Below are 26,585 nucleotides of genomic sequence, written 5' to 3' on the forward strand. Positions count from 1 at the left end.
GCACCAAAAGCTTATTGTTATTATTATTGTTCAGTGTGTTTTATTTTCCATTTCATGTTATGCATTCTATGTATTTTTCATTTGATTTATTCTTAATATATTTTATATTCAGTGTTTTATGTCCATCTTGTTATGTATTCTATTTCATCTATTTTCATTTTCATTATTTATTTTATCAAAGCGTGTCTTATTTTACCAGTTTTTAATGTTAAAGGTATTTTACCTTTAATTAATACCTTTAGTAAAACACTTTGTGATGCATTTCTAGTAGGAAAGGTGCAACACAAATACAGTTTATTATTATTATTATTATTAAATTTACCACAGTTAACATCTTTCTTTTGTGTTTAACTCGTAAACCGTCAGAACAAGTTGATCTATTTTAACAAATCAAAAACTAATCTCTCACAATAAAATGAAACGCTGAGCTAAAGCCTTTCTGAAATAACATAAATGACTATTTAGACATTATGGGATGTTCTGCACATAAAGGAACGGAGAAGGAACATAATTCTGCTTCCAGACAGCAGTAAAATAAACTGGTGCCTCCGGGGAGAAAACCAGTTTGATATCTCAGTGGAAAAGCTGAAGCGCCAGAATAAGAGTTAGAGGCTTCGACAGGAAGAAGAAAACATTTATTATTTACATGAAACATGTCAACCAGTAACTGAACACAGGATTATTAAGAGCACGCAATAAAATTAGAGGAACAAAGACTCATTTTGTCGCAGCGCCTCATGCTCTTATTTTGGAGGGACAGTTTTAGCCTCTTTCGAACAGGTAAATCATGACTTCCCCTCATGCATAAAACAGAACGCATCACACGGAATGACAAACATGGAACAACAAACCAGGCATAAATATTAAATGAGCATCCGACAAACAATAACCATGTTTCATAAAGTGTGCGTTTGCCTGGAAAATACATTCTGGGCGTTACATTTGAATTTAATAATAATAATAATTTGAGCAGAAAAACTGTTTAAAGGCGAAAACATTGTTCTTTATGCACTGGACAATTTTTATATTTTGTTCTATTTTCCCTCCATAACTCGTCTTCTTTCATTCTGGAGGAATGTAGTAAAAATACAATATTTACCTCTGAGATGAAAGAAAAGAACAATATTTACTTCGGAGATGAATAAAAACTACAATATTTACCTGCAAAGTTTCACTCAGAGAAACAAACTTACCACAACAAACTGACAACAACAGACTCAATGACCACAAAGACAAAATGGCCGCTTCTTTCCTTCCTCCAGACTCAGGCGCCCTTCCTCAGACCGCACTCGTCTTCATCTCGTCTTCACCTCCACTGACGCCATCTTGCAGAGTCGTGACATCATCTGGGGACAAAGTCCGTCCACAGACCCGTCTCTCATAACACATCCACGAGTACAAGTACGAGTACGAGTACACAGTACATGTACTTTGTTACATTCCAAGCAGTCAGTGAGGTAGAAAGAAGAAAAAAAGTCCTCAAGTTCTTAAAAAAGTGTTTATTTCATATAAAGATTTACAATATTTAATTATAATTAAATACAAATTATTAGTATTATTATGATCATTATCACCCATTCTCCCCGTAAAGCACGTCGCGCTACGTCGCGCTACGCCGCGCTACGTCGCGCTACGCCGCGCTACGTCGCGCTACGTCGCGCTACGCCGCGCTACGCCGCGCTACGCCGCGCTACGCCGCGCTACGTCGCGCTACGACATGCTACGCCGCGCTATGGCGTGCTACGACATGCTACGACGTGCTACGCTACATCAAATAAAATCAACCGCCTTAAAAAACGTGGAAAAAACATTGAAGTTGCTGCGTCGGTGAAAAGAGTCGTAAGAAAAGAGATTCAGCTGGTTCTGAGGAGGAGGGGACCTGAAGAGAAGAGAGAGAAGAGAAGAAAGAGAAGGGGAGAGGAGAGAAGAGAGAGAAGAGAGAGAAGAGAGCACCTGAGAGGACCAGATCTTTGCCCGCCAAAATAAAATGCCACCGCGTCTAAACCGTCGTTTAAAAACGTTTACAGACTTTCATTCACACATTTAACTGAACTTCTAAGTTAACTTTGGTTGGTGAGAATGTGTTTTTATAAATAATGCACTTCTGAATGAACACTGGTTAGAAAACATGGTGTCAGGTGGTGATAGACAAACAGTATGAAACAGCCTGGAGTGTTCGTTACCCAGCATGCAAAGGGAGAGAGCCTGAGACATGATGATGTCATGCAGAGATCAGAGATCCTGCTCACGAGGAAGAGGAAGATCTCTCAGCTCCACACAGGAAGCTACTCATCGTTATCTGAGGAGAGAGAGAGAGAGAGAAAGAGAGAGAGAGAAAGAGAGAGAGAGAAAGAGAAAGAGAGAGAGAGAAAGAGAGAGAGAGATATATATAAAATCTGTTTTAATATAATATAAAATCCGCTTTAAGAAAGTAAAAATAGAAAAACAAAAGAATCGTCAAGTGGAGATGTTCAGAGAGAGGATGCACCTGAAGAAGAAGAGGAAGAAGAAGAAGAAGAAGAAGAAGAAGAAGAAGAAGAAGAAGAAGAAGAAGAAGACCCCCCTCACCTTCTTGGTACGCCCCGTCCGCCATGACGAGGTGCAGGATGTTGGGATACAGATGCTGGTGCTCAGTGCCCAAAATGTTCAAGACCAGGCTGGAGCCCAGGTCGATGTTCTCGTCCTCGTCTTCATGGATCGCCTTAAAATAAACAAACAATCGGTTTTACTAAGTCTGGTGTTGTGAACATGTAGAGATCAGACACATGTTACACAGTACACAACCTGTATCCTACACAGTACACAACCTGCATCCTACACAGTACACAACCTGCATCCTACACAGTACACAACCTGCATCCTACACAGTACACAACCTGTATCCTACACAGTACACAACCTGCATCCTACACAGTACACAACCTGCATCCTACACAGTACACAACCTGCATCCTACACAGTACACAACCTGTATCCTACACAGTACACAACCTGCATCCTACACAGTACACAACCTGCATCCTACACAGTACACAACCTGCATCCTACACAGTACACAACCTGCATCCTACACAGTACACAACCTGCATCCTACACAGTACACAACCTGCATCCTACACAGTACACAACCTGCATCCTACACAGTACACAACCTGTATCCTACACAGTACACAACCTGTATCCTACACAGTACACAACCTGTATCCTACACAGTACACAACCTGCATCCTACACAGTACACAACCTGCATCCTACACAGTACACAACCTGTATCCTACACAGTACACAAACTGTATCCTACACAACACACAACAGTACCTTTATCTTGTTGTAAGCCTCGATGAACTTCTCGAAGCCCATCTGCTGCTCCAGGTTGAAGCGGAGCTCTTCCAGGCGGCTGAAGATGCTGTCGTGGTGCGAGGCTTCTTCTCCACCCGGCTCCTCGCCACTGCCGTCTGTGGAGCAGCAGCATTTATTTTATATATATGAATATTAAAAGTGACAGAAGACAAGTTTGTGTCTCTCAACTCAAACTCACTACCAGGTGATGCAGCAGCAGAGCAGCAGCTCCTGAGCTCTGAGGTTAAATCAGTGTTTTAGTGAATGGAGTCTAAAGATGGGTACTGTCCCTTTAAATCAAGAAAATGTGTTTTTACAAGCAGGCATAGTTTTGTGAGATGAGTGTGAAGAGTTGCTCAGCTAAATTAGCGTTTGTACCTACAATAAAATACAAACTGGATTAAAATAGTTAAATAAAGTGTTATGTTTTACAAACTGTTGCTGGTACCTGAATGCCACTCCTCGTTGAGCTGGCTGCTGTGGTTCTCCTCTCCTCCGCCGTTGGTGAGCGGCTCCCCTGCTTCCTCGTCACCGCCACTCCCATTAGAGCATTCCTCCTCCTCCTCTTCATCATCTTCATCGTCATCATCGTCGTCATCGTCATCATCATCGTCGTCGTCTACAGCCATCTGGCTGCTGCCGTCGATCTCAGTGGAGATCCTGTGGAAAAGTTCCTGGTCGTCGTCGTCTTCCTCCTCCTCCTCCTCCTCTTCCTCCGGGTTCCCGTTGAAGTCTCCGGCTCCGCCCCCCGTCGGGCTCCTCCTCATCAGGTCGCCCTCCTCCTGCAGCAGCCGCTCCATGGAGGCCCGGATGTCCCGCAGGTCTTCGTCCTCGTACGCTCTGAACGGAGACACACAGAAGTTCAAACCATGTTTTCATAGTTTAACTCAGGCGTCACTCGTCCTTTAAGTGTTCTGGAAAGTTCCTTATAGAGCTTCATCCTTGATTATAACTCATGAAGTCCCTGAGTGACGCCTACTGAACCTCTTGGTGGGTCATGTGACTTTCCAAGATGTCTTGACACTATTTTGAAAACAATGTCATAAATGTGTTCTATGGGTTCTGTATTATGTGTATATGTATAAATGTGTTATATGTGTTCTGTATTCTGTGTATAAGTATAAATGTGTTATATGTGTTCTGTATTCTGTGTATAAGTATAAATGTGTTATATGTGTTCTGTAGTATGTGTATATGTATAAATGTGTTATATGTGTTCTGTAGTATGTGTATATGTATAAATGTGTTATATGTGTTCTGTATTCTGTGTATAAGTATAAATGTGTTATATGTGTTCTGTATTCTGTGTATAAGTATAAATGTGTTATATGTGTTCTGTATTCTGTGTATAAGTATAAATGTGTTATATGTGTTCTGTATTCTGTGTATAAGTATAAATGTGTTATATGTGTTCTGTATTATGTGTATATGTATAATGTGTTCTGTGTGTTCTATGTGGTCTGTATTATGTGCATATGTATAAATGTGTTATATGTGTTCTGTATTCTGTGTATAAGTATAAATGTGTTCTATGTGTTCTGTAATATGTGTATATGTATAAATGTGTTATATGTGTATATGTATGTGTATAGATGTGTTCTATGTGCTCTGTATTATGTGTATATGTATAATGTGTTATATGTGTATATGTATGTGTATAAATGTGTTCTATAGTATGTGTATAAGTATAAATGTGTTCTATATATGTATATGTATACATGGGTTCTGTATTATGTGTATATGTATACATGGGTTCTGTATTATATGTATATGTATACATGGGTTCTGTATTATATGTATATGTATATGTATATGTATACATGGGTTCTGTATTATGTGTATATGTATACATGGGTTCTGTATTATGTGTATATGTATACATCGGCTCTGTATTATATGTATATGTATACATGGGTTCTGTATTATGTGTATATGTATACATCGGCTCTGTATTATATGTATATGTATACATGGGTTCTGTATTATATGTATATGTATACATGGGTTCTGTATTATATGTATATGTATATGTATACATGGGTTCTGTATTATGTGTATATGTATCCATGGGTTCTGTATTATATGTATATGTATCCATGGGTTCTGTATTATATGTATATGTATATGTATACATGGGTTCTGTATTATGTGTATATGTATACATGGGTTCTGTATTATATGTATATGTATACATGGGTTCTGTATTATGTGTATATGTATACAATGGTTCTGTATTATGTGTATATGTATACATGGGTTCTGTATTATGTCCCCATCATGTTCCTTGAAGGAGAAACGGGTTCTTATGGGTTAATAAAAGCAACAGACTCCGGGCCGCTCGTCTTACTCTTCGGCCTCCGACTGCTCCTCGTCTTCATCTTCGTCTTCGTCGTCTTTGGCCGCGTCCTCCAGGTCCTCGATCTCCAGGTCGTTGCCGTCGTGGTCGTCGGGGGCGACGGCGTCTTCGTCTTTAGCCGCGTCCCGCTGAGCGCTGAAGAGCCGGCTGAGGTCCGGCAGCGAGCACGTCCTCAGCATCTGGAGGCGCAGGGACACTTTATTTATCTACTATCACCTCACTCAGGATTACTGTACAGATCCACAGTCTGTGGATATAAACTTCCACAAATATTACAGACTGCATTCTTCAGTCTTGGCCTAAAATGGGTTTTTGTGAGGTCACAGTGACCTTTGACCTCCAATTTCTAAATCAGGTAAATCACGACTGAAGGTGGATTTCTGTACCAAATTTGAAGAAATTCAAAGTTGGGGAGATTTGGTCGAATATTATATATAATAATATTTATAATTATAATATGGAAACTAGTCGCACTGACAAAGCCGACCAGGTTTATATTCTGTGCAGCTGTGCGTGTGTGTGTGTAAATGTGCGTGTGCTCGTGCGTGTGTATATGTGGTGTGTGTGTGTGTATATGTGGTGTGTGTGTATGCGCTTGTGTGTGTATATGTGTGTGTGTGTGTATGTGGGTGTGTATATGTGTGTGGCTGTGTATGTGCGTGTGTGTGTGTGCATATGTGCGTGTATGTGTACTCGTGCCTGCGTGTGTGTGTGTGTGTGTGTGTGTGTGTGTGTGTGTGTGTGTGTGTGTGTGCTGCAGGTCCCACACGTCCCCTGCAGGTGGTGACAGTCGGCTGATGGACGCTCTCTGCAGCTTCACGCTGTGATGAATGTGTTCCAGCTCGTTAATACAGAAGAGTGAACCGCTTCCTAAAAACACTCCGAGTCCCGACAACAGTCTCCGCCCCCTAGCAACGCATCCCTTCCCCCGCGCCCGTACACCCCGCTCACCACCTTGGGGTTGTTGGCGTCGAACATGCCGGTGGAGAGGCCGAGCAGCAGCGCGTGGTGCTGCCGGCGCAGCGGAGACACGGAGCGCGAGCGAGACGAGGACGACTCGTCCACCGAGGACTGAGCCGAGAGGAGAGCCAGGGCGGCGGTACGCCGGAGAGCCGGGGAGGAGAGCTTCATGAAGAGGGGAGAGCTGGGGGCTGCAGGGGACACACACACACACACACACACACACACACACACACACACACACACACACGGTTAAAGGTTGCAACCACAGAGACAACAGGAAGTGACTCTCTGGACATGAACCTTACTGGAGGACTCGGCTGGTTTCTCGGCGCTCCTCTCGGCCTCTTCAGGGAGAGCTGGTCTTATTGCGCCCTCTGGTGGCCTGAGAGGAAAACACACTTTAGCTCCACGAAAGACTTTTATCACTCCAAACATTAAAAAAAAAATCCTGTTTTTTAACACATATTGAGCGTGGTAAATAATGACAGAAATCTGCCCTTTCAAATCAAACTTAAGATTCATTCTTAATATTAAAGTAAAGAGAGGATCAGTCACATCGGCCGCCGGGCTTCCTGCTGCCAGGCCTGCTGCACCGCAGCGGGAGGACGTGAGGTCCGCATCGGCGTCTCCTCCAGAACCAACGACTCCACGCCTGCTGGGTCTGCAGATTTAGAAATATACTTTAGCTTCAGGTTGAGTTCACTCATAGAAGATATTCAGGAACAACAGAAGTGGATCAAAGCCGTGAAACAAGAGACAACCCGGACCTTTTGATGTTTAACTCACAGCTTAAGAACCGGTCCGGATGTTCCGGGGCAACAATGTTGCCAACATGCAGAAGACGACGTCTATTAGAGACTATTCTTAAATGCTGCATTTCTAAAGATACGGACGATTGGTATCAGGGGCTTTTGGAAGAGTCGACCCACAGCCTCCATGACAACGTCAAGACATGGAAACCGGTCTCAGGCGTGGAGCTCAGCCAGATTAAACACACTGGTACCGATGCCGACTCAAAGCGACCAAGTCTACTAACCAAGATGTACTTATGTCAGACTGGTGATGTGTGAATGCGTTTATTATTTGCTGTGTGTTGTTGTTTTCTATTTCAACTTTCTTTTGTATTGTATCCTTAAAGTTCTGTCTCGTAAAGTTAAAATCTTAATAAATATATTTAGAAAAACAACAACAACATTCTATTAGAACTGATGAAGCGCAGCGGAAACATCAGGAGCGAGAACATGAATCCAGAAAGAATAAATGTATGTTTTGGTCTCCGTGAAGGACTCGAGCGTCACACTGACCCAGAACCTCGCCGCTCTCCTTCTGGACCTCGGGGCTCCGGGTCACGGCGGGCGGCGCCGCTTTAGAGGACGTCGCTTCCTCCTCGGCTGCAGAAACATTTGACAGACCGGCTTTTATTTCATATCCGCTTTTTACCGCTTTATTTTATTCCTGTTATTATCTTTTTTATTTATTGTTCTACTCCTGAGTTTGTTCTCATTGTACCAGTTGGTTTTATTCATCTCACTGTTGAGCTTCCTGTTGTTTTATTGGTTTGTAAACTCTGATTAAAAATAAGAATCTTTTTAAACTAAACTCCTAAAGCTCATCGACCTGAGTGAGGAAGAGAGAAGACTAACCGGGGCCGCAGGTCTGGTCCTCTCCGACGGCGACGTCCTCCAGCTGCTGCGTGAGAGGCTGAAGCTCCGCCTCCAGCTGCTGCTGAAGCTCCGCCTCCAGCTGCTGCGTGAGAGGCTGAAGCTCCGCCTCCAGCGGCTGTGTGAGAGGCTGAAGCTCCGCCTCCAGCGGCTGCGTGAGAGTCTGAAGCTCCGCCTCCAGCTGCTGCGTGAGAGTCTGAAGCTCCGCCTCCAGCGGCTGCGTGAGAGGCTGAAGCTCCGCCTCCAGCGGCTGCGTGAGAGGCTGAAGCTCCGCCTCCAGCGGCTGTGTGAGAGGCTGAAGCTCCGCCTCCTGAAGGAGCCTCAGCACCTGGGAGTCTGGACCCGATCCCCACACCTTCCTGTGAGCCTCGTCCTGCAGCGCCGCCATCTGGATCACCTCCCCCGCCGTCAGCTCTGACACACAGACGGGAGACGCGTTTATTTTCACGTGCACTTTCACGTGCACGACCCTGCGCCGTCGCTCGGGTTGATGGGAACTCACCGATGGTGCCGATGATCGTCTCCTCCAGAGTCCGTCGGGCCACAGAGAGAACCAGAGGAACTCCCGCCTCCCACCTCCTCCTGTCGGCAGCAGCAGACGGCTCATCCTCTGGAGACGCTGAGATGGCTGAGAGAAGGAGAGAGAAGGAGAAGGAGAATCAGAGAGAAGGAGGAAGAAGGAGAGAGAAGGAGAGGAGAGAGAAGGAGAATCAGAGAGAAGGAAGAAGAAGGAGAAGGAGAGCGAAGGAGAGAGAGGAGAAGGAGAGAGAATAAGGGAGAAGGAGAAGGAGGGAGAAGGAGAGAGAAGGAGGGAGAAGGAGAAGGAGAGAGAAGGAGGGAGAAGGAGGGAGAAGAAGAAGGAGGGAGAAAGAGAAGGAGAGAGAAGGAGGGAGAAGGAGAGAGAAGAAGGGAGAAGGAGGGAGAAGGAGAGAGAAGGAGAAGGAGGGAGAAGGAGAAGGAGGGAGAAGGAGGGAGAAGGAGGGAGAAGAAGAAGGAGGGAGAAAGAGAAGGAGAGAGAAGGAGGGAGAAGGAGAGAGAAGAAGGGAGAAGGAGGGAGAAGGAGAGAGAAGGAGAAGGAGAGAGAAGGAGGGAGAAGGAGGGAGAAGAAGAAGGAGGGAGAAAGAGAAGGAGAGAGAAGGAGGGAGAAGGAGAGAGAAGAAGGGAGAAGGAGGGAGAAGGAGAGAGAAGGAGAAGGAGGGAGAAGGAGAAGGAGGGAGAAGGAGAGAGAAGGAGAGAGGAGAAAAAAGGAGAGAGAAGGAGAAGGAGGGAGAAGGAGAATCAGAGAGAAGGAGGAAGAAGGAGAAGGAGAGCGAAGGAGAGAGAGGAGAAGGAGAAGGAGAGAGAATAAGGGAGAAGGAGAAGGAGGGAGAAGGAGAGAGAGGAGAAGGAGAAGGAGAGAGAATAAGGGAGAAGGAGGGAGAAGGAGAGAGAAGGAGAGCGAAGGAGAGCGAAGGAGGGAGAAGGAGAAGGAGGGAGAAGGAGAAGGAGAGAGAAGGAGGGAGAAGGAGGGAGAAGAAGAAGGAGGGAGAAAGAGAAGGAGAGAGAAGGAGGGAGTAGGAGAGAGAAGAAGGGAGAAGGAGGGAGAAGGAGAGAGAAGGAGAAGGAGGGAGAAGGAGAGAGGAGAAAAAAGGAGAGAGAAGGAGAAGGAGGGAGAAGAAGGGAGAAGGAGAGACAAGGAGAAGGAGGGAGAAGAAGGGAGAAGGAGAGACAAGGAGGGAGAAGGAGAGAGGAGGGAGAAGAAGAAGGAGGGAGAAGGAGAGAGAAGGAGGGAGAAGGAGAGAGAAGAAGGGAGAAGGAGGGAGAAGGAGAGAGAAGGAGAAGGAGGGAGAAGGAGAGAGGAGAAAGAAGGAGAGAGAAGGAGAAGGAGGGAGAAGGAGGGAGAAGAAGGGAGAAGGAGAGAGAAGGAGGAGGGAAAAGAAGGGAGAAGGAGAAGGAGGGAGAAGAAGGGAGAAGAAGGGAGAAGGAGAGACAAGGAGGGAGAAGGAGGGAGAAGGAGGGAGAGAGAAGGAGAGCGAGGGAGAAGGAGAGAGAAGGAGAGCGAGGGAGAGAGGAGAAAGAAGGAGAGACAAGGAGGGAGAAGGAGGGAGAAGGAGAGAGAAGGAGAGCGAGGGAGAGAGGAGAAAGAAGGAGAAGGAGGGAGAAGGAGAGAGAAGGAGAGAGGAGAAAAAAGGAGAGAGAAGGAGAAGGAGGGAGAAGGAGAATCAGAGAGAAGGAGGAAGAAGGAGAAGGAGAGCGAAGGAGAGAGAGGAGAAGGAGAAGGAGAGAGAATAAGGGAGAAGGAGAAGGAGGGAGAAGGAGAGAGAAGGAGAGCGAAGGAGGGAGAAGGAGAAGGAGAAGGAGAGAGAAGGAGAAGGAGAGAGAAGGAGGGAGAAGAAGAAGGAGGGAGAAAGAGAAGGAGAGAGAAGGAGGGAGAAGGAGAGAGAAGAAGGGAGAAGGAGGGAGAAGGAGGGAGAAGGAGAGAGAAGGAGAAGGAGGGAGAAGGAGAGAGGAGAAAAAAGGAGAGAGAAGGAGAAGGAGGGAGAAGGAGGGAGAAGGAGAGAGAAGGAGAAGGAGGGAGAAGGAGAGAGAAGGAGGGAGAAGGAGCGAGAAGGAGAAGGAGGGAGAAGGAGGGAGAAGGAGGGAGAAGGAGAGAGAAGGAGAGAGGAGAAAGAAGGAGAGAGGAGAAAGAAGGAGGGAGAAGGAGGGAGAAGAAGGGAGAAGGAGAGAGAAGGAGGAGGGAGAAGAAGGGAGAAGGAGGGAGAAGAAGGGAGAAGGAGAGAGAAGGAGGGAGAAGAAGGGAGAAGGAGAGACAAGGAGGGAGAAGGAGAGACAAGGAGGGAGAAGGAGGGAGAAGGAGAGAGAAGGAGAGCGAGGGAGAGAGAAGGAGAGCGAGGGAGAGAGGAGAAAGAAGGAGAAGGAGAGAGAAGAAGGGAGAAGAAGAGAGAAGGAGAAGGAGGGAGAAGGAGAGAGAAGGAGAGCGAGGGAGAGAGGAGAAAGAAGGAGAGACAAGGAGGGAGAAGGAGAGAGAAGGAGAGCGAGGGAGAGAGGAGAAAGAAGGAGAGAGAAGGAGGGAGAAGGAGGGAGAAGGAGAGAGAAGGAGGGAGAAGAAGGGAGAAGGAGAGAGAAGGAGAAGGAGGGAGAAGAAGGGAGAAGGAGAGAGAAGGAGAGCGAGGGAGAGAGGAAAAAGAAGGAGAGACAAGGAGGGAGAAGGAGGGAGAAGGAGAGAGAAGGAGAGCGAGGGAGAGAGGAGAAAGAAGGAGAGAGAAGGAGAAGGAGGGAGAAGGAGGGAGAAGAAGAAGGAGAGAGAAGGAGGAGGGAGAAGGAGGGAGAAGGAGGGAGAAGGAGGGAGAAGGAAAGAGAAGGAGAGCGAGGGAGAGAGGAGAAAGAAAGAAAGAAAGAAAGAAAGAAAGAGAGAGAAGAGAGAGAGAGAGTCATGAGCTCTTGTCAATTTAACTTTTGGTAAAAAGTTAACTTCGGTATTATTAAACTCATTTTCTCATGTTTCTTTTGTGTCTAAGAAACAGCCGTGTCCAATGACATCATGTTACTGTGTCATGTGACGAGAGAGCGAACAGCACCTGATGTCAGAGTTATCTGAAGGATTTTGATGCTGGTGGATGAATATATTCAAAGATGATGTCAACAATACGGATGCAACGTTATATTTACAGAAAGGTAAAGAGAAAAGAATAATTTCTTATTTATTTATGCCGTCAGACACTTAAAAATCTCTTTTCGAGGACGCTAGATGTTCTCCCTCAATCCTGGACAGACGTTAAAAACACGGGACAGGAGTTCCCTTCAACACTTTGGGGCTCGACTCACCGGTCAAGGTGCCGGTTTCCTCCCAGGTCTGCTGAGCCACGGGGAGGACGGGAGCTTCTGCTGCGTCCCACTTCTTCCGGTCTCCGTTCGACGGCGGTCGCGGCTCCGCCTCCACAAGCTCCGCCTCCAGCGGCTCCACAGGCTCCACAGGCTCCGCCTCCAGCGGGCTCTGGGCCTTCAGGTTCTGGTTCAGCCGCCGCAGAATCTGCTTTTTCTCACTCTGACACGATGAAGTAGAATTATCTTCCCGAATGTCGACGCAGAGGAGAATCAGAGGTCATGAACTCACCTGGACGACTGCATCGGTCTCTGGTTCAGTCGACTTCTCCTTCAGCGGAGTCATCTGTCAACACAAAAGACTAAATTGATATCGCTAAGAAGAACATAAAACACAACAATACTGTACATCGTAGGGCAGCGGGTCCCGTCTCAAACACCGACTGTAAACAGCACGCTGACGACTGTTTTAATAGTTTCATGAACTGGTATAAATGCTCCAGTGAGTGATTTTCACTATGATTTAACTCCCGGTGTGACCGGCTTGGTGAAAGTAAGCTGACCGCTCCAACGTTCTTCAGGGCGGCGGTCATGGATATGGCTGCAGGTCTGGCCTCCGGGTCCAGAGGCTGAGGAAGAGGACCGTCAGAGGTAGACGAAGCTGCTGCTGCTGCTGATGAAGATGCTGCTGCTAATGAAGCTGCTGCTGCTGATGAAGCTGCTGGTGATGCCGCCGCGATGCCGACCTTCACCCCCCGAGCTGCAAGCTACCACGGCACACAAGATTGGACTGAACTCGCACACCGGTTAGGAAAAGCAGCGTGTGAGCGTGCACAGATCAGAGCTTACGTGGTCCTCCCAAGCTCTCTTTTCCCGCTCCTGAGCTTCTCTCCTCTTCTTCTCTAGTTGTTCTTTCAGGACGGCGGCACGGGCGTTGGCCTGAGCCTGTGAGGCAACAATGAGGGCAGCAAAAACGTCTTTAGTTGTCTCGATAAGTCAGAGCCTTTCGAACACTGAGGTGTTTTATTATATTTTATGGTTTCCAGTTAACTGTAGAATTGATTCTCGGACTTTACCGCCTCCTGCTGGTCGAGCATCGCGCTACATCTCTGACCTCATTAAAACCAGCAGGAGAACAAGCTGAAGTAGTCTAGTAACTGATGGTCTTCCCAAAATCCAGGCTTAGATGGACGGACATCCAGTGTGCTAAAATACTGAAAGCCTCAATAGCAAAAATGTCACATTCTAATTATTATTCGTCAATAAAAGTATTTTGTTTTAAGCTTACTAATGTCCAGCAGTTTTCATTATTCAAACTGCAAAATACCAAACGCCATCGGTGGAAGAGAGAGCCCGGACCAGAGCTGGTTCTGGCCCAGCTCTGACCTGGGGCTGCGCCACTACCCAGCATGCACCTGTGTGGCCGCGGAGGACTCTGACTGTTCCAGCCACCTGAAAGTTCTGCTGGAGGACTCACTTTTAAAGCCTCGATCTTCTTCCTCCGGTGCTCCGCTTCCTCGCTGGACGCCTGGCTGTCAGAACCATCGCTGTCATACTGAAGAACACACACACACACACACACACACACACACACACACACACACAGTCAGAGAAAAAAACACTCATTAAACGTCATCTCTCAGAACATGAGGGCGGTACCTTCTCTCCTCTGAGCCGGGCTTTGATCTGCTGACGCTCGTTGAAGTTCTGCAGGCGGATCTGCCTCAGCCTGGACAAGTACTCCTGGGAACACAGAGAGGAGAACACGCTGTAAACTAGCATACAGAGAGGAGTTCACACTGTAAGCTAGCATACAGAGAGGAGTTCACACTGTAAGCTAGCATACAGAGAGGAGTTCACACTGTAAGCTAGCATACAGAGAGGAGTTCACGCTGTAAGCTAGCATACAGAGAGGAGTTCACACTGTAAGCTAGCATACAGAGAGGAGTTCACGCTGTAAGCTAGCATACAGAGTTCACGCAGTAAGCTAGCATACAGAGAGGAGTTCACGCTGTAAACTAGCATACAGAGAGGAGTTCACGCTGTAAACTAGCATACAGAGAGGAGTTCACGCTGTAAACTAGCATACAGAGAGGAGTTCACGCTGTAAACTAGCATACAGAGAGGAGTTCACGCTGTAAACTAGCACACAGAGAGGAGTTCACGCTGTAAACTAGCACACAGAGAGTTCACGCTGTAAACTAGCATACAGAGAGGAGTTCACGCTGTAAACTAGCATACAGAGAGGTTCACGCTGTAAGATAGCATACAGAGAGGAGTTCACGCTGTAAGCTAGCATACAGAGAGGAGTTCACGCTGTAAGCTAGCATACAGAGAGGAGTTCACGCTGTAAACTAGCATACAGAGAGGAGTTCACGCAGTAAGCTAGCATACAGAGAGGAGTTCACGCTGTAAACTAGCATACAGAGAGGAGTTCACGCAGTAAGCTAGCATACAGAGAGGAGTTCACGCTGTAAACTAGCATACAGAGAGGAGTTCACGCTGTAAACTAGCATACAGAGAGGAGTTCACGCTGTAAACTAGCATACAGAGAGGAGTTCACGCTGTAAACTAGCATACAGAGAGGAGTTCACGCTGTAAACTAGCATACAGAGAGGAGTTCACGCTGTAAACTAGCATACAGAGAGGAGTTCACGCTGTAAACTAGCATACAGAGAGGTTCACGCTGTAAACTAGCATACAGAGAGGAGTTCACGCTGTAAACTAGCATACAGAGAGGAGTTCACGCTGTAAACTAGCACACAGAGAGGAGTTCACGCTGTAAACTAGCATACAGAGAGGAGTTCACGCTGTAAACTAGCATACAGAGAGGTTCACGCTGTAAACTAGCATACTGAGAGGAATTCACGCTGTAAACTAGCATACAGAGAGGAGTTCACGCTGTAAACTAGCATACAGAGAGGAGTTCACACTGTAAACTAGCATACAGAGAGGAGTTCACGCTGTAAACTAGCATACAGAGAGGAGTTCACGCTGTAAACTAGCATACAGAGAGGAGTTCACGCTGTAAACTAGCATACAGAGAGGAGTTCACACTGTAAACTAGCACACAGAGAGGAGTTCACACTGTAAACTAGCATACAGAGAGGAGTTCACACTGTAAACTAGCATACAGAGAGGAGTTCACACTGTAAACTAGCATACAGAGAGGAGTTCACGCTGTAAACTAGCATACAGAGAGGAGTTCACACTGTAAACTAGCACACAGAGAGGTTCACGCTGTAAACTAGCATACAGAGACCAGGGCGCTCACAATTATACAATAAATTATAATAACAAAACAACGCATTCACAGGAAACACTTAGAAACCATAACATGAACACATCAGCCAGAATAATGAACACGTGTTTACAGGTAACAACAAAGATGCATGTATTTATGAGCTCGGTTCAAAGCAACAAAAAGCTGCAATAAACCACTTTAAAAAGGAGGTGGGAGTGGTTATCTGAAATGGGACGCAAAGAACAAACAAAATGGTATTTATTGTTGTGAACGGCCATGGCTGGGGAGGCGAACACAAAGTGGAACAGCACACATGGGTTCGAGCTGCCGGGTTGCATTATGGGATGTCGGGTGGGTTTTGGTGCATATGAAGGACGGCGAGCACAAAGCCAGACGCGCTGCAGCCGGTGAGGCGTTCAGGGCCCCTCCGGACTCCTACCTCCTCCTCCTTGTTGGCTCTGGGTCTCCGGTACCAGAGGGAACCGGCCCGGCTCCCATAGGTCGCTGCCAGGTGTTGCCGAGCGCCCTGTTCACACACGGGACGCACTTAACGTCTAGCGGTCATGAGCTCGGGCCCGCAGGAAGCAATGCGTCTTCGTGAATAAACGCTAGCAGCTAGCTGGAGAAGAAACGTCACCAATCTGGCGTTCCTCAGGGGGTGAGACACAACCAGGCTGTGAATACTGGACTTAAAGTCGAGTGGCCAGAAAACACAACTTCAGAGGGATGATTGGTGTTGAAATCTAAATTTCTCACTAAAATGTCTTTTAAAAGCAGCGTTCTTTATCCAAACTGCAAAACACTTATTCACTCATATGAAAAAGTGGGAGCGAGATACGAGTTTCCACCGTGAAAGAGTGTCTCCACGTCCTGTGGACCTAAACGGACCTCGCTTAGACAACAACAACAACGTTAAACGGCGAGAACGTCATCAGTCAGTTCTGCCCCCTAGTGGCTGAAAACTGTTCATGCAGAACAACGTTCAGAAAGCAAACAGAGCCTTTGCTTTATAAACTATACGAGTTTCATTTTTCCCTTTTGGCTTCTCATATGTTCTTCTTTCCTCAGCTCCTCTGGCTCAATGCTATTTGTGCTAAACAGCTAGCTAACGATAGGTCGCTAATGTTTTTTATTTTTCCAGTGAGAGCTGGCGGGCCTCGAACCTCATGAACCAAAAGGATGAGCTGAAACCTGGCTGGTGCTTTGTAGGATTTGGCAGAAGTAGCAATATATAATATACAATATATAATGTACTGGGTCCATTCTGACCAGTGTATTTCCATGACTTTTTCATGACTTTAAACCAAATTTTCATGCCAAACATTTAGTGAAATCTGGGTGTAAACAGTAAAAAGTGAGTAAATGTAGTATTTAAACTAACAATGAGAACACAAAGCATACAGTAAACCTTAAATGACTCAAATGAATGAGACAATAGTTTGATTAAAAGAATAAACATGTATATAGATGCCTGTATGTATGCCTGCTTATATTTTGAGTCTCTTTTTAAAGCATATTCATTATTTCAAACTCAGCGTAAATGAACGACATGAACACATGAATATAACACATTTACATGACTTTTACTACACTGTGTGAGTGAGCGAGGGGTCTCTACGTACCAGCTGTCCCTCGGCCCGGACTTTGTTGAGCATGGCTTCCCTCTTGCGCTGGAGGAACTCCTCCACCTGATAGGCGCGTCCTCCGGCCGCCTGACCTCGCGGCCTGAAGAGAAAAAACGGAATAAAACCGTAAATTGGTGACCGGAGCGAGGATGCCGGAGGAGCTCGAGTCCAGAAGCTGCCGGACTGACCGGCTGACGTGAGCCGGCTTGGAGACGTGCTGCAGCCGCTGCAGCTCCCTCCTGATGTTGACGGCGTCGCAGTTCAGGAGCCGGGCCGGTCCGTTGGGCAGAACCGGGCCGGCGGCGGCCGGGACGCTGCTCACAGACGGAGGAGGAGGTTAAGGAAACGGTGTTCAACACACAGGAACTCACCTGGGGACGTCTGGGACTCACCGGATGGGACCGCCCGGTCCTGCAGACGCGTCTCTGGGCGGCGGTCTGGCCAGGCGGTCCAGGGCGGCGTGGTGGTGCTCGTACGGGTGCGCAGGGCTCGGGGACGCCCCCTTCCCTCCGCCTGCAAAACACTGAGGACAGGCACAGAGAGGGCCGTGAGCTGAAGGAGGGCCAGTCACGAGACGCAGGAGAACTGAATGCAGTACCTTCCTCTCGGGGCTGCTGCCTCCACTAGAGCTCAGCACGTGTTTCCAGCCTTGTTCTCTGGCCTGGTTTATACGGCTCATCTGTCACAGAGCAATGCTTCAGCTTCAGATGGAGACATGACTTGTAACATCAAAGTAGAGAAAAAACAATAACTGATACCTTTTCTTTTTCATATCTCTTCATTTGATCGGCTTTCAACAGGAACACCTGAAGGAATAAAACTGTGGTTACACTTCCAGCCGCTTGCTCGTCCATCAGAAACTCTTCAGCTTTTCAGGTGAAAGCTGCAGGTCTGCTGAGACCCTCAGAGACCCTCAGCTCCTTTAGATCCAGAATGAAGACTTTTCTGTTTGCTGTTGCCTTTAACTGAACCAGATTCAAGGATATCAATATCAAAATATTAAATTTTTTGCTTTTTTACTATTTTAAAATGATTTTTTTTAATTGTTTTTAAATCTTGTTTTCTCTGCATTATGTTTTGATGCTTTTAATGGTTTTATGTGAAGCACTTTGAATCAGTGTTTTACGACAGTAGATGGAGTGAAAGCAATGTTCTGCTGTGTTTCCATGTCTGTCCAAAATATCATCACTGTCATTTCAGAAAGGTGTGTCTGACACCAAGGTAAAGAGATGAAGATGTTCTAAATATAGCGTTCACTTAAACTGATGGAGGATCTTTTAGGAGTCTAAAATACGTCACACAGAACATCACTCTGCTGCAGTGAAACTCTGCAGAAGAAGAAGCTCACACAGACACACTTCTGCACATCGGTACTGTCCCTTTAACAAACACTCACCTGCTCTCTCTGTTTCCTTTCTTTCTCAATCAGCTCCATCCTTTTCTTCCTGAGGCCGTCCTGCATGAGGCAAAAGGATCTCGTTTACAGAAATAAAGAAGCCTCTTAAAGAAACTGGAGAGAGCGGTTGGCTAACGGAGAAAAGCTCAGAACAGATGAACGGGTGAACGTGGAGGATGAAGCGTAACGAGAGGGAAAGCTGAGCATGCTGGGAGGAGGAGGGAGTAAAGGAGTCTATCAGTACATTCAAGCTCTCTGCTGTACCTCAAGTCTCTTCCTCTCTTCCTCCACTTGACTCACTCTTCTGTGGGGCGCTGCAGGGGGCGGGGCCTAAGCGTCACACGACACGGGGTTCAGAGGCTGCGACACACCGATGTAACAAGGAGCACACAGACGGAGGAGGGAACCCGACCGGCTACTCACCGCCCTCTGCTTGGCGGCCGGCTTCCTCTCGGCCTCCGGGCCCCTCGGCCTCCCGGCTGCAGCCGACGCCCTCCTGGCCGCCAGAGGCACGCCGTACTTCCTGGCTGGTGAGGTGATGCTCTGGGCCGGACGCCGGGCTACACGCCAGGGAAAGTAGGAACATGTGAAACATGTGCAACATGTGAAACATGTGCAGCATGCGCAGCATGTGCAGCATGTGCAGCATGTGCAGCATGTGCAGCATGTGCAGCATGCACAGAGGGAGAACTTTACAAACACTGAAGCAAACGCAAAGTCGTGCTCTTGAAGAGAGATTGTTATGTTATATATATCATTATGTTATATATATTATTATGTTATAAATATTATTATGCTATATATATTATTGTTATATATATTATTATGTTATATATATTATTGTTATATATATTATTATGTTATATGTTATACATATTATTATGCTATATATATTATTGTTATATATTATTATGTTATATATATATTATTATGTTATATATATTATTATGCTATATATTATTATGTTATATATATTATTATGCTATATATATTATTGTTATATATATATTATTATGTTATATATATATATTATGCTATATATATTATTGTTATATATATTATTATGTTATATATATTATTATGCTATATATATATTATGTTATATATATTATTGTTATATATATTATTATGTTATATGTTATAAATATTATTATGCTATATATATTATTGTTATATATATTATTATGCTATAAATATTATTATGCTATAACAGGCATCTCTCTTTTATGGGGAGAAAAGAAGAAGAAGTAGTAGTAGTGGAAGAAGTTGAAGAAGTAGTAGTAATCATAGTAGTAGTAGTAGTGGAAGAAGTAGAAGAAGTAGTAGTAATCATAGTAGTAGTAGTAGTAGAAGTACTACTAGAAGTATCTGCTGACCTGCTGGTCCCGGCATCAAACCCGCTTTAGGCTGCTTGTGAAGGAAAGTATGGCGGAATTCCTGAGCGATGATCTGGAATCGGAGAAGACAAGTTGTTATTTCAACCACGGTGTGTTGTTGTTGTTGTGTTGTTGTTGTGTTGTTGTTGTTGTGTTGTTGTTGTGTTGTTGTGGTGGTGTTGTTGTGTTGTTGTTGTGTTGTTGTGGTGGTGTTGTGGTGTTGTTGTGTTGTTGTGGTGGTGTTGTTGTGTTGTGGTGGTGTTGTTGTGTTGTTGTTTTGTTGTGGTGGTGTTGTTGTGTTGTTGTTTTGTTGTTGTGTTGTTGTTGTGTTGTCATTGTGTTGTCGTTGTGTTGTGTTGTCGTTGTGTTGTCGTTGTGTTGTCGTTGTGTTGTTGTTGTGTTGTTGTGTTGTGTTGTTGTGTTGTGTTGTTGTGTTGTTGTTGTGGTGGTGTTGTGTTGTTGTTGTTGTGTTGTTGTGGTGGTGTTGTGTTGTTGTTGTTGTGTTGTTGTGGTGGTGTTGTGTTGTTGTGGTGGTGTTGTGTTGTTGTGGTGGTGTTGTTGTGTTGTTGTTTTGTTGTTGTGGTGTTGTGTTGTTGTTTTGTTGTTGTGTTGTTGTTGTGTTGTTGTGTTGTCATTGTGTTGTTGTTGTGTTGTTGTTGTTGTGTTGTCATTTTGTTGTGTTGTCATTGTGTTGTGTTGTTGTTGTTGTTGTGTTGTTGTTGTTGTTGTGTTGTCGTTGTGTTGTTGTTGTGTTGTTGTTGTTGTGTTGTCATTTTGTTGTGTTGTCATTGTGTTGTTGTTGTGTTGTTGTTGTTGTTGTTGTTGTTTTGTTGTTGTGTTGGTGTTGTGTTGGTGTTGTGTTGTGTTGGTGTTGTGTTGTTGTTGTGTTGTGTTGTTGTTGTGTTGTTGTTGTGTTGTTGTTGTTGTGTTGTTGTGTTGTGTTGTTGTTGTTGTGTTGTGTTGTTGTGTTGTGTTGTTGGTGTTGTTGTGTTGTTGTTGTTGTTGTTGTTGTGTTGTTGTGTTGTGTTGTTGTGTTGTTGTGTTGTTGTTGTTGTTGTGTTGTTGTGTTGTGTTGTTGTTGTTGTGTTGCGTCGTCAGCGCGCCGCTGCACCTGCGGCGTGAGGAAGCGCTCGATGCGGCCGCAGAGGAAGGGCTTGTCCAGGATGCAGCCGACGGACGGCCGCTCCCTGGGGCTGCGGCGGAACAGCAGCGCCAGCAGCGAGCGCAGCTCAGCGGAGTAGTGAGGCGACACGGGGGGGAACGAGCCGCGGATGATCTTCAGAACCAGGTTCTTCATGTTGCCCGCCTCAAACTGGGGGAGGGGAGAACGAGTGAGGGCCGGACTCCAACATGGAAGGAAGCAGCGGCTATGCAACAGGTGAAGCCCAATTTAAAACTACAAAGCTGTAAAAACTGACATCATTGGATTCTTTTTTTAATCTTTCTGATGTGTTCAAGGACCGATAAGCCTCCAAATGAAGTTTGGAACTGTGATGTTTCATAGTAGCAGTAGAAGTAGCAGTAGTAGTAATAGTAGTAGTAGAAGTAGAAGTATAGTAGTAGTAGAGTAGAAGTAGTAGTATAGTAGTAGTAGCAGTAATAGTAATAGTAGAAGTAGAAGTAGAAGTATAGTAGTAGAAGTAGAAGTAGCAGTAGTATAGTAGTAGTAGTAGAGTAGAAGTAGTAGAATAGCAGTAGTAGTAGTAGTAGTAGTAGAGTAGAAGTAGTAGAATAGCAGTAGTAGTAGTAGTAGTAGCAGTATAGTAGTAGCAGTAATAGTGGTAGCAGTAATAGTGGTAGTATAGTAGTAGTAGCAGTAGTAGTATAGTAGTAGTAGTAGTAGCAGTAGTAGTAGTATAGTAGTAGTAGTAGTATAGTAGTAGTAGTAGTAGTAGTATAGTAGTAGTAGTAGTAGTAGTAGTAGTAGTATAGTAGTAGTAGTAGTAGTAGTAGTAGTATAGTAGTAGTAGTAGTAGTAGTAGTAGTAGTATAGTAGTAGTAGTAGTATAGTAGTAGTAGTAGTAGTAGTAGTAGTAGTAGTATAGTAGTAGTAGTAGTAGTAGTAGTAGTAGTAGTAGTATAGTAGTAGTAGTAGTAGTGTAGTAGTAGTAGTAGTAGTAGTATAGTAGTAGTAGTAGTAGTAGTAGTAGTAGTAGTAGTAGTAGTAGTGTAGTAGTAGTAGTAGTATAGTAGTAGTAGTAGTAGTAGTAGTAGTAGTAGTAGTAGTAGTAGTAGTAGTATAGTAGTAGTAGTAGTAGTAGTAGTAGTAGTAGTAGTAGCAGTAATAGTAAAACTATAAAAACAGATTTTTTAAATCTTTTCGACGTGTGCAGGGACTGAAAAAGCCGCCAAAACAAAGTTTGAAACTGTGATATTTCATAGTATTAGTAGAAGTAGTAGTAGTAGTAGTAGTAGTAGTAAACTATGAAGCTGTATTTTTATTTTTTTTATCTTTCCGACGTGTTCAAGGAACCAAAAAGTCGCAAAAAACGAAGTTTGAAACTGTGATATTTCATCAGAAATATTTCATTCTCCACGTCTCTTTTAAAATCTCGTCCTAAATAAACTGTTTACTTTAACCAGATTCTGTTAAAAACGTTAAACTCTGATCTCCTCAGTGAAACTAGGAAGCATGGACTGACTCATCTGACAAAAACAAATGTGAAACTTTGATTTTCCAACATTGGTAGCAAATGTTCTTCTAAAAGAAATTATCAAACAAATTCAACTTTCTAATTTATGCCATTATAGCCGTTTAATTCTCTACTAGAGACACGTTTGTTTCTTGCAGGACTAAATGTGACGGGAGCAAAACAATCGATAAAATAAAGACACCGCTTGAGGTTCAGAGGTCATGAGACTCATCCCCAAAGATCAAAGCCTGAGAGCGTTGCATGTGATACATTAATCTGCGTGTATGAATGAGCAGAACACGGTGAATACTCACAGCGTGCTTCAGGGTGCACATTTCATACAGGACGCACCCGAGGGCCCAGATGTCACTGCAGAGGGAGAGGAACACGTTCTCAGGGTCTGAGCTTTACGGCCATTCAATGAGAATCAACAGTCACTGCAATGACTCATTTCATCATTGAGGGAAACTCAATAAACTCAAACTTTAGTTTTATGTCTATTTCTCTTCATAACTCGTCTTCTTTCATTCTAGAGGAGAGAACACATTTATTTTACTACTTTCTCTCTTTGCGTCTGTAGATTTCTCACCAAAAGTTACCGTTACATAAAGCCTCATTTGCATATTTCATAAAACGTATAACACAATAAATCCTCTTAGTGTCAGTGATGAAGTGGTGAAGTTTCATGGTGACATGTATGAGTTCATGTGTTCACCTGCAGAGTCTTCATCATCATGTCATGGAACTAAACTCCTGTAAACATTTGATTAATGTCTAAAAAATAAAATAAAAATGTTGAACCTTGTTTTATCTAATGTTCACATGTATGTTCTGGGAATCTCTCCAAATTAGCACATATGTAATTAGATGTATAAAGATGTAAAAAAGAATGCAAGTAAACTACTGGGGACGTTTCACGTTAATATCTATAAATACATTATTTATTTATTTATTACCCTCTTCACCTGTAGTTTCTCTCCTTAAACGGAGAAACACATAAATGTTTCTTTCCTGATGAAACTCTCATTGAGCTGCTGCTTGATTTCCTTCATCTGCCGTCAGTGAAGTGGATTAAATGAACACTTAAAGTTCAGGAGGAAATCAACGCTGCAGACGAGCCGCTTCACTCAATGAGAGAACGAGACGCGACGACATCGTCGGTTTGGTGGAATAAAGATTCCTTTCCAACCGAGACGAGCGCCTGAACAACAACCCTCGGTACCTTTTGTTGTTGTACGGTTTGTTTTCACAGATCTCCGGCGACAGGTAGTACGGGGTGCCGATGCACGTTCTGGCCAGTTCCACGGTGCTGAGAGCCCAGAAGAGAAGAGAAGACTTCATGTTTAACGGCTCCTGGACCTCTAAGGGACGATAGAGACATCATCACACACCTGGTCAGCACGCGGGCGATGCCGAAGTCTCCGAGCTGCACGGTGCCGTCCTTCGTCAGGAAGATGTTCTGCGTGACATGACGGAGAGACCAGTGAATACAGGACGGTACGCCGGGAGGGAGGGAGGGTTGGGGGGAGGAATACCTGAGACTTGATGTCCCGGTGGAGGATCTTGCGGTCGTGGACGTGCTTCAGCGCCAAGCAGATCTGCACAAACCAATCCAGGATCTGGAGAGAAGAGAAGACGTCACACAGACACACTCTGACCAGTGGGTTCATGACTTTAAACAAAATGTCATGACAAACATTTAGTGAAGTCTGGGTGTGAACAGTAAAAAGTGAGTAAATGTAATATTTAAACTAACAATGAGAACACAAAGCATACAGTAAACCTTAAATGACTCAAATGAATGAGACAATAGTTTGATTAAAAGAATAAACATTTATATAGATGCCTGTATGTATGCCTGCTTATATTTTGAGTCTTTCTTTTAAAAGCATATTAATTATTTCAAACTCAGCGTAAATGAACACATGTACATGACCTTTACAGGTTTTCCATGACCGTAAAAACCCTGTATAGTCATATATATATATATATATATATATATATATATATATATATATATATATATATATATATATATATATATATATATAGATTGTTGTTGTCTCGTCCAACGTCTCATGTCTAATGTCATGCACCTTCCGCCAAGATAAATTCTTCGTTTGTGTAAACATTCCTGGTTAATGAACGGTTTCTGATTCTGACATTGCGTTGTCCATGTACTTGTACTCAATAAAGTTGAATCTGAATGTGGGAGGCTTACCTTCTCTTCAGAGAACAGCGCTCCTTTCTGAGAGTTGATCTTCTTGAAGAGGTCTCCGCCCTCGCAGTAATCCATCACGATGTACAGGCAGCCGCCCTCTGGAGAAAGAAAGAAAACGCGGTAGAAGACGTTCAGAGAAGTCCTCACCTTCACCTCACCATGCGTATAAACGTCAGCGAGAGGTCGGGGATGTGTGGATACCTTCAAACGACTCTTTGTACTGGACGATGTTGGGATGGCTCATGTTGGCGAGAACGGCCACCTCCTTCCGAGACTCCTGCCTCTCTTTACCCGACATCTGTAAAAGATAAACGCAGACCGGTGGAGTGAACGGCAGCGTGAACGGCAGCGTGAACGGCAGCGTGAACAGCGGCAGCGTGAACGGCGTTCCCGGGAGCTTACCGCCGATATGCCGATCTCCTTGATGACGTACTGGTGGCCATCCTGCTTGGACTTCACCAGGATGGCCTTCCCGAACGAGCCCTCGCCGATCTTCTTCACCTGTTCGTACCTGTCCATGTCGGTGGGATGACTGGCTGCTCGTGATGGGTCTGCAGAGAGGAGGGCAATGTGGGAAGAGTCCCCTGTTACGGTCCTTAAACTAAACTATTACGCAAAAGGACTTCATGTTCCCTTTTTAACATTGCATGTATTCTAATAGGAAACCCTTTCACTAGTAGGTGAGGCTGTACAAAAACTAAACACACATAATAATAATAATAATAATAATAATAATAATAATAATAATAATCAGACCTCGGTTTTATATTTGTTTACCAGCTTATTTAATTTTTCTTTGATTTTCAAAAATGAACTACATAATCTTAATTCCTTATCAGTTATCCCTTTTGATAGATATATTATTAAAATTATTTTGTATTAAACAAAATGTTTATTCAGTCTATACATTAATAGAATAAGAAAAATGGCCAATATATAAAAAAATATAATAATATTAAATTAAATGAACAAACAAAACAATCAAAGTGCAAAGATGTCGCCAAACAAACAAACAATAGTGTAATATAATAATATTATAGTAATAATTATTATATACATTTTTTTCTGCTCGGTACATTTATCTTTATTTACCACATTTGGAAGCATGCCAGTTCATAAATAAAAATAATAATCTATGTACAGTTGTTATTGAAGCTCTTCTGCAACATGTCTAATTACATTAGTGTGTTTTGTGCCTTTGCCCCAAACCTGAACAAGGTAGCTAGTTTACATATATATATATATATATATATATATATATATATATATATATATATATATATATATATTCAAAGTAACCTTGTAAAGACACATTACTATTAATATTAGCTCCATGAAGGACTGAGACACACAACACACAATATGCCAGTTAGCATCTGAGCTAACGTCCCGTTACTCTCGCTGGAGAAGATGGCAGACGGCCCTCCGTGACCCGAACAGCGTGTCAGTGAGCCCGGCGCTCAGTGACGTGATTACCGGAGCTCTTTCCGTTAGTTAGCGACCTGTAAACGGGTTTTAAACGTAAATACTCGGCTTACCATCAGTCTTTTTCGCTGCTGTCTCGCAGAGGTTCTGCTAACTTGCTACAGCCCGCCCCTCGCGCTCTCTATCTAACTAGGTTCCGTTTATTTTGCTGCGTTTTCATTGGCCGCCTTCGCACTTCTCGTTCGCGGATTGGTTTATGTGGCTGTCCGTCACCTTTCGTGAGGAATGACGGGCGTAGGCTCCACCCAATAACTGTTGCTGTGGACATTTCCCATAGCAACCACAAGCCAATCGTTGAAGAGCATCGACCAGTGAAACCGTTGCGTCAACCCTCAGGAAATAGAATTCAAATATACAGAAAATATTTGTATAAATAAAACAATATAATTATATATCTTTTTTTTAAGAATTATACATTTGTATTAAAAACATATATACATAGAAAATATCTGTATAACTAAAAAAAGAATGTCTATAGATACAAT

General features: G+C 44.3%; 1 protein-coding gene across 1 annotated transcript; it reads right to left on the reverse strand.

The window, feature by feature from the left end:
• Window positions 1-1,569: 1,569 nt before the first annotated feature.
• nek1 (NIMA-related kinase 1) lies at window positions 1,570-25,134 on the reverse strand (the record flags this gene model as incomplete). Its single annotated transcript, XM_079220865.1, has 35 exons — window positions 1,570-2,299; window positions 2,569-2,701; window positions 3,319-3,455; window positions 3,788-4,179; window positions 5,687-5,874; window positions 6,650-6,846; window positions 6,964-7,040; window positions 7,214-7,319; window positions 7,963-8,049; window positions 8,302-8,733; window positions 8,822-8,947; window positions 12,124-12,343; window positions 12,413-12,466; window positions 12,684-12,887; window positions 12,970-13,065; window positions 13,598-13,675; window positions 13,780-13,863; window positions 15,804-15,890; window positions 16,987-17,089; window positions 17,178-17,303; window positions 17,382-17,512; window positions 17,588-17,668; window positions 17,748-17,795; window positions 18,386-18,445; window positions 18,650-18,715; window positions 18,809-18,945; window positions 19,762-19,834; window positions 20,873-21,073; window positions 22,709-22,763; window positions 23,617-23,703; window positions 23,786-23,853; window positions 23,930-24,013; window positions 24,616-24,713; window positions 24,817-24,913; window positions 25,018-25,134. 35 exons carry the CDS (start codon window positions 25,132-25,134, stop codon window positions 2,286-2,288), a joined length of 4,344 nt encoding a protein of 1,447 aa, XP_079076991.1. The 3' UTR covers window positions 1,570-2,285.
• Between the last annotated feature and the right edge of the window lie 1,451 nt (window positions 25,135-26,585).

The sequence above is a fragment of the Taurulus bubalis genome, assembly GCF_910589615.1.
Source record: "Taurulus bubalis genome assembly, chromosome: 7".
NCBI lineage: Eukaryota > Metazoa > Chordata > Actinopteri > Perciformes > Cottidae > Taurulus > Taurulus bubalis.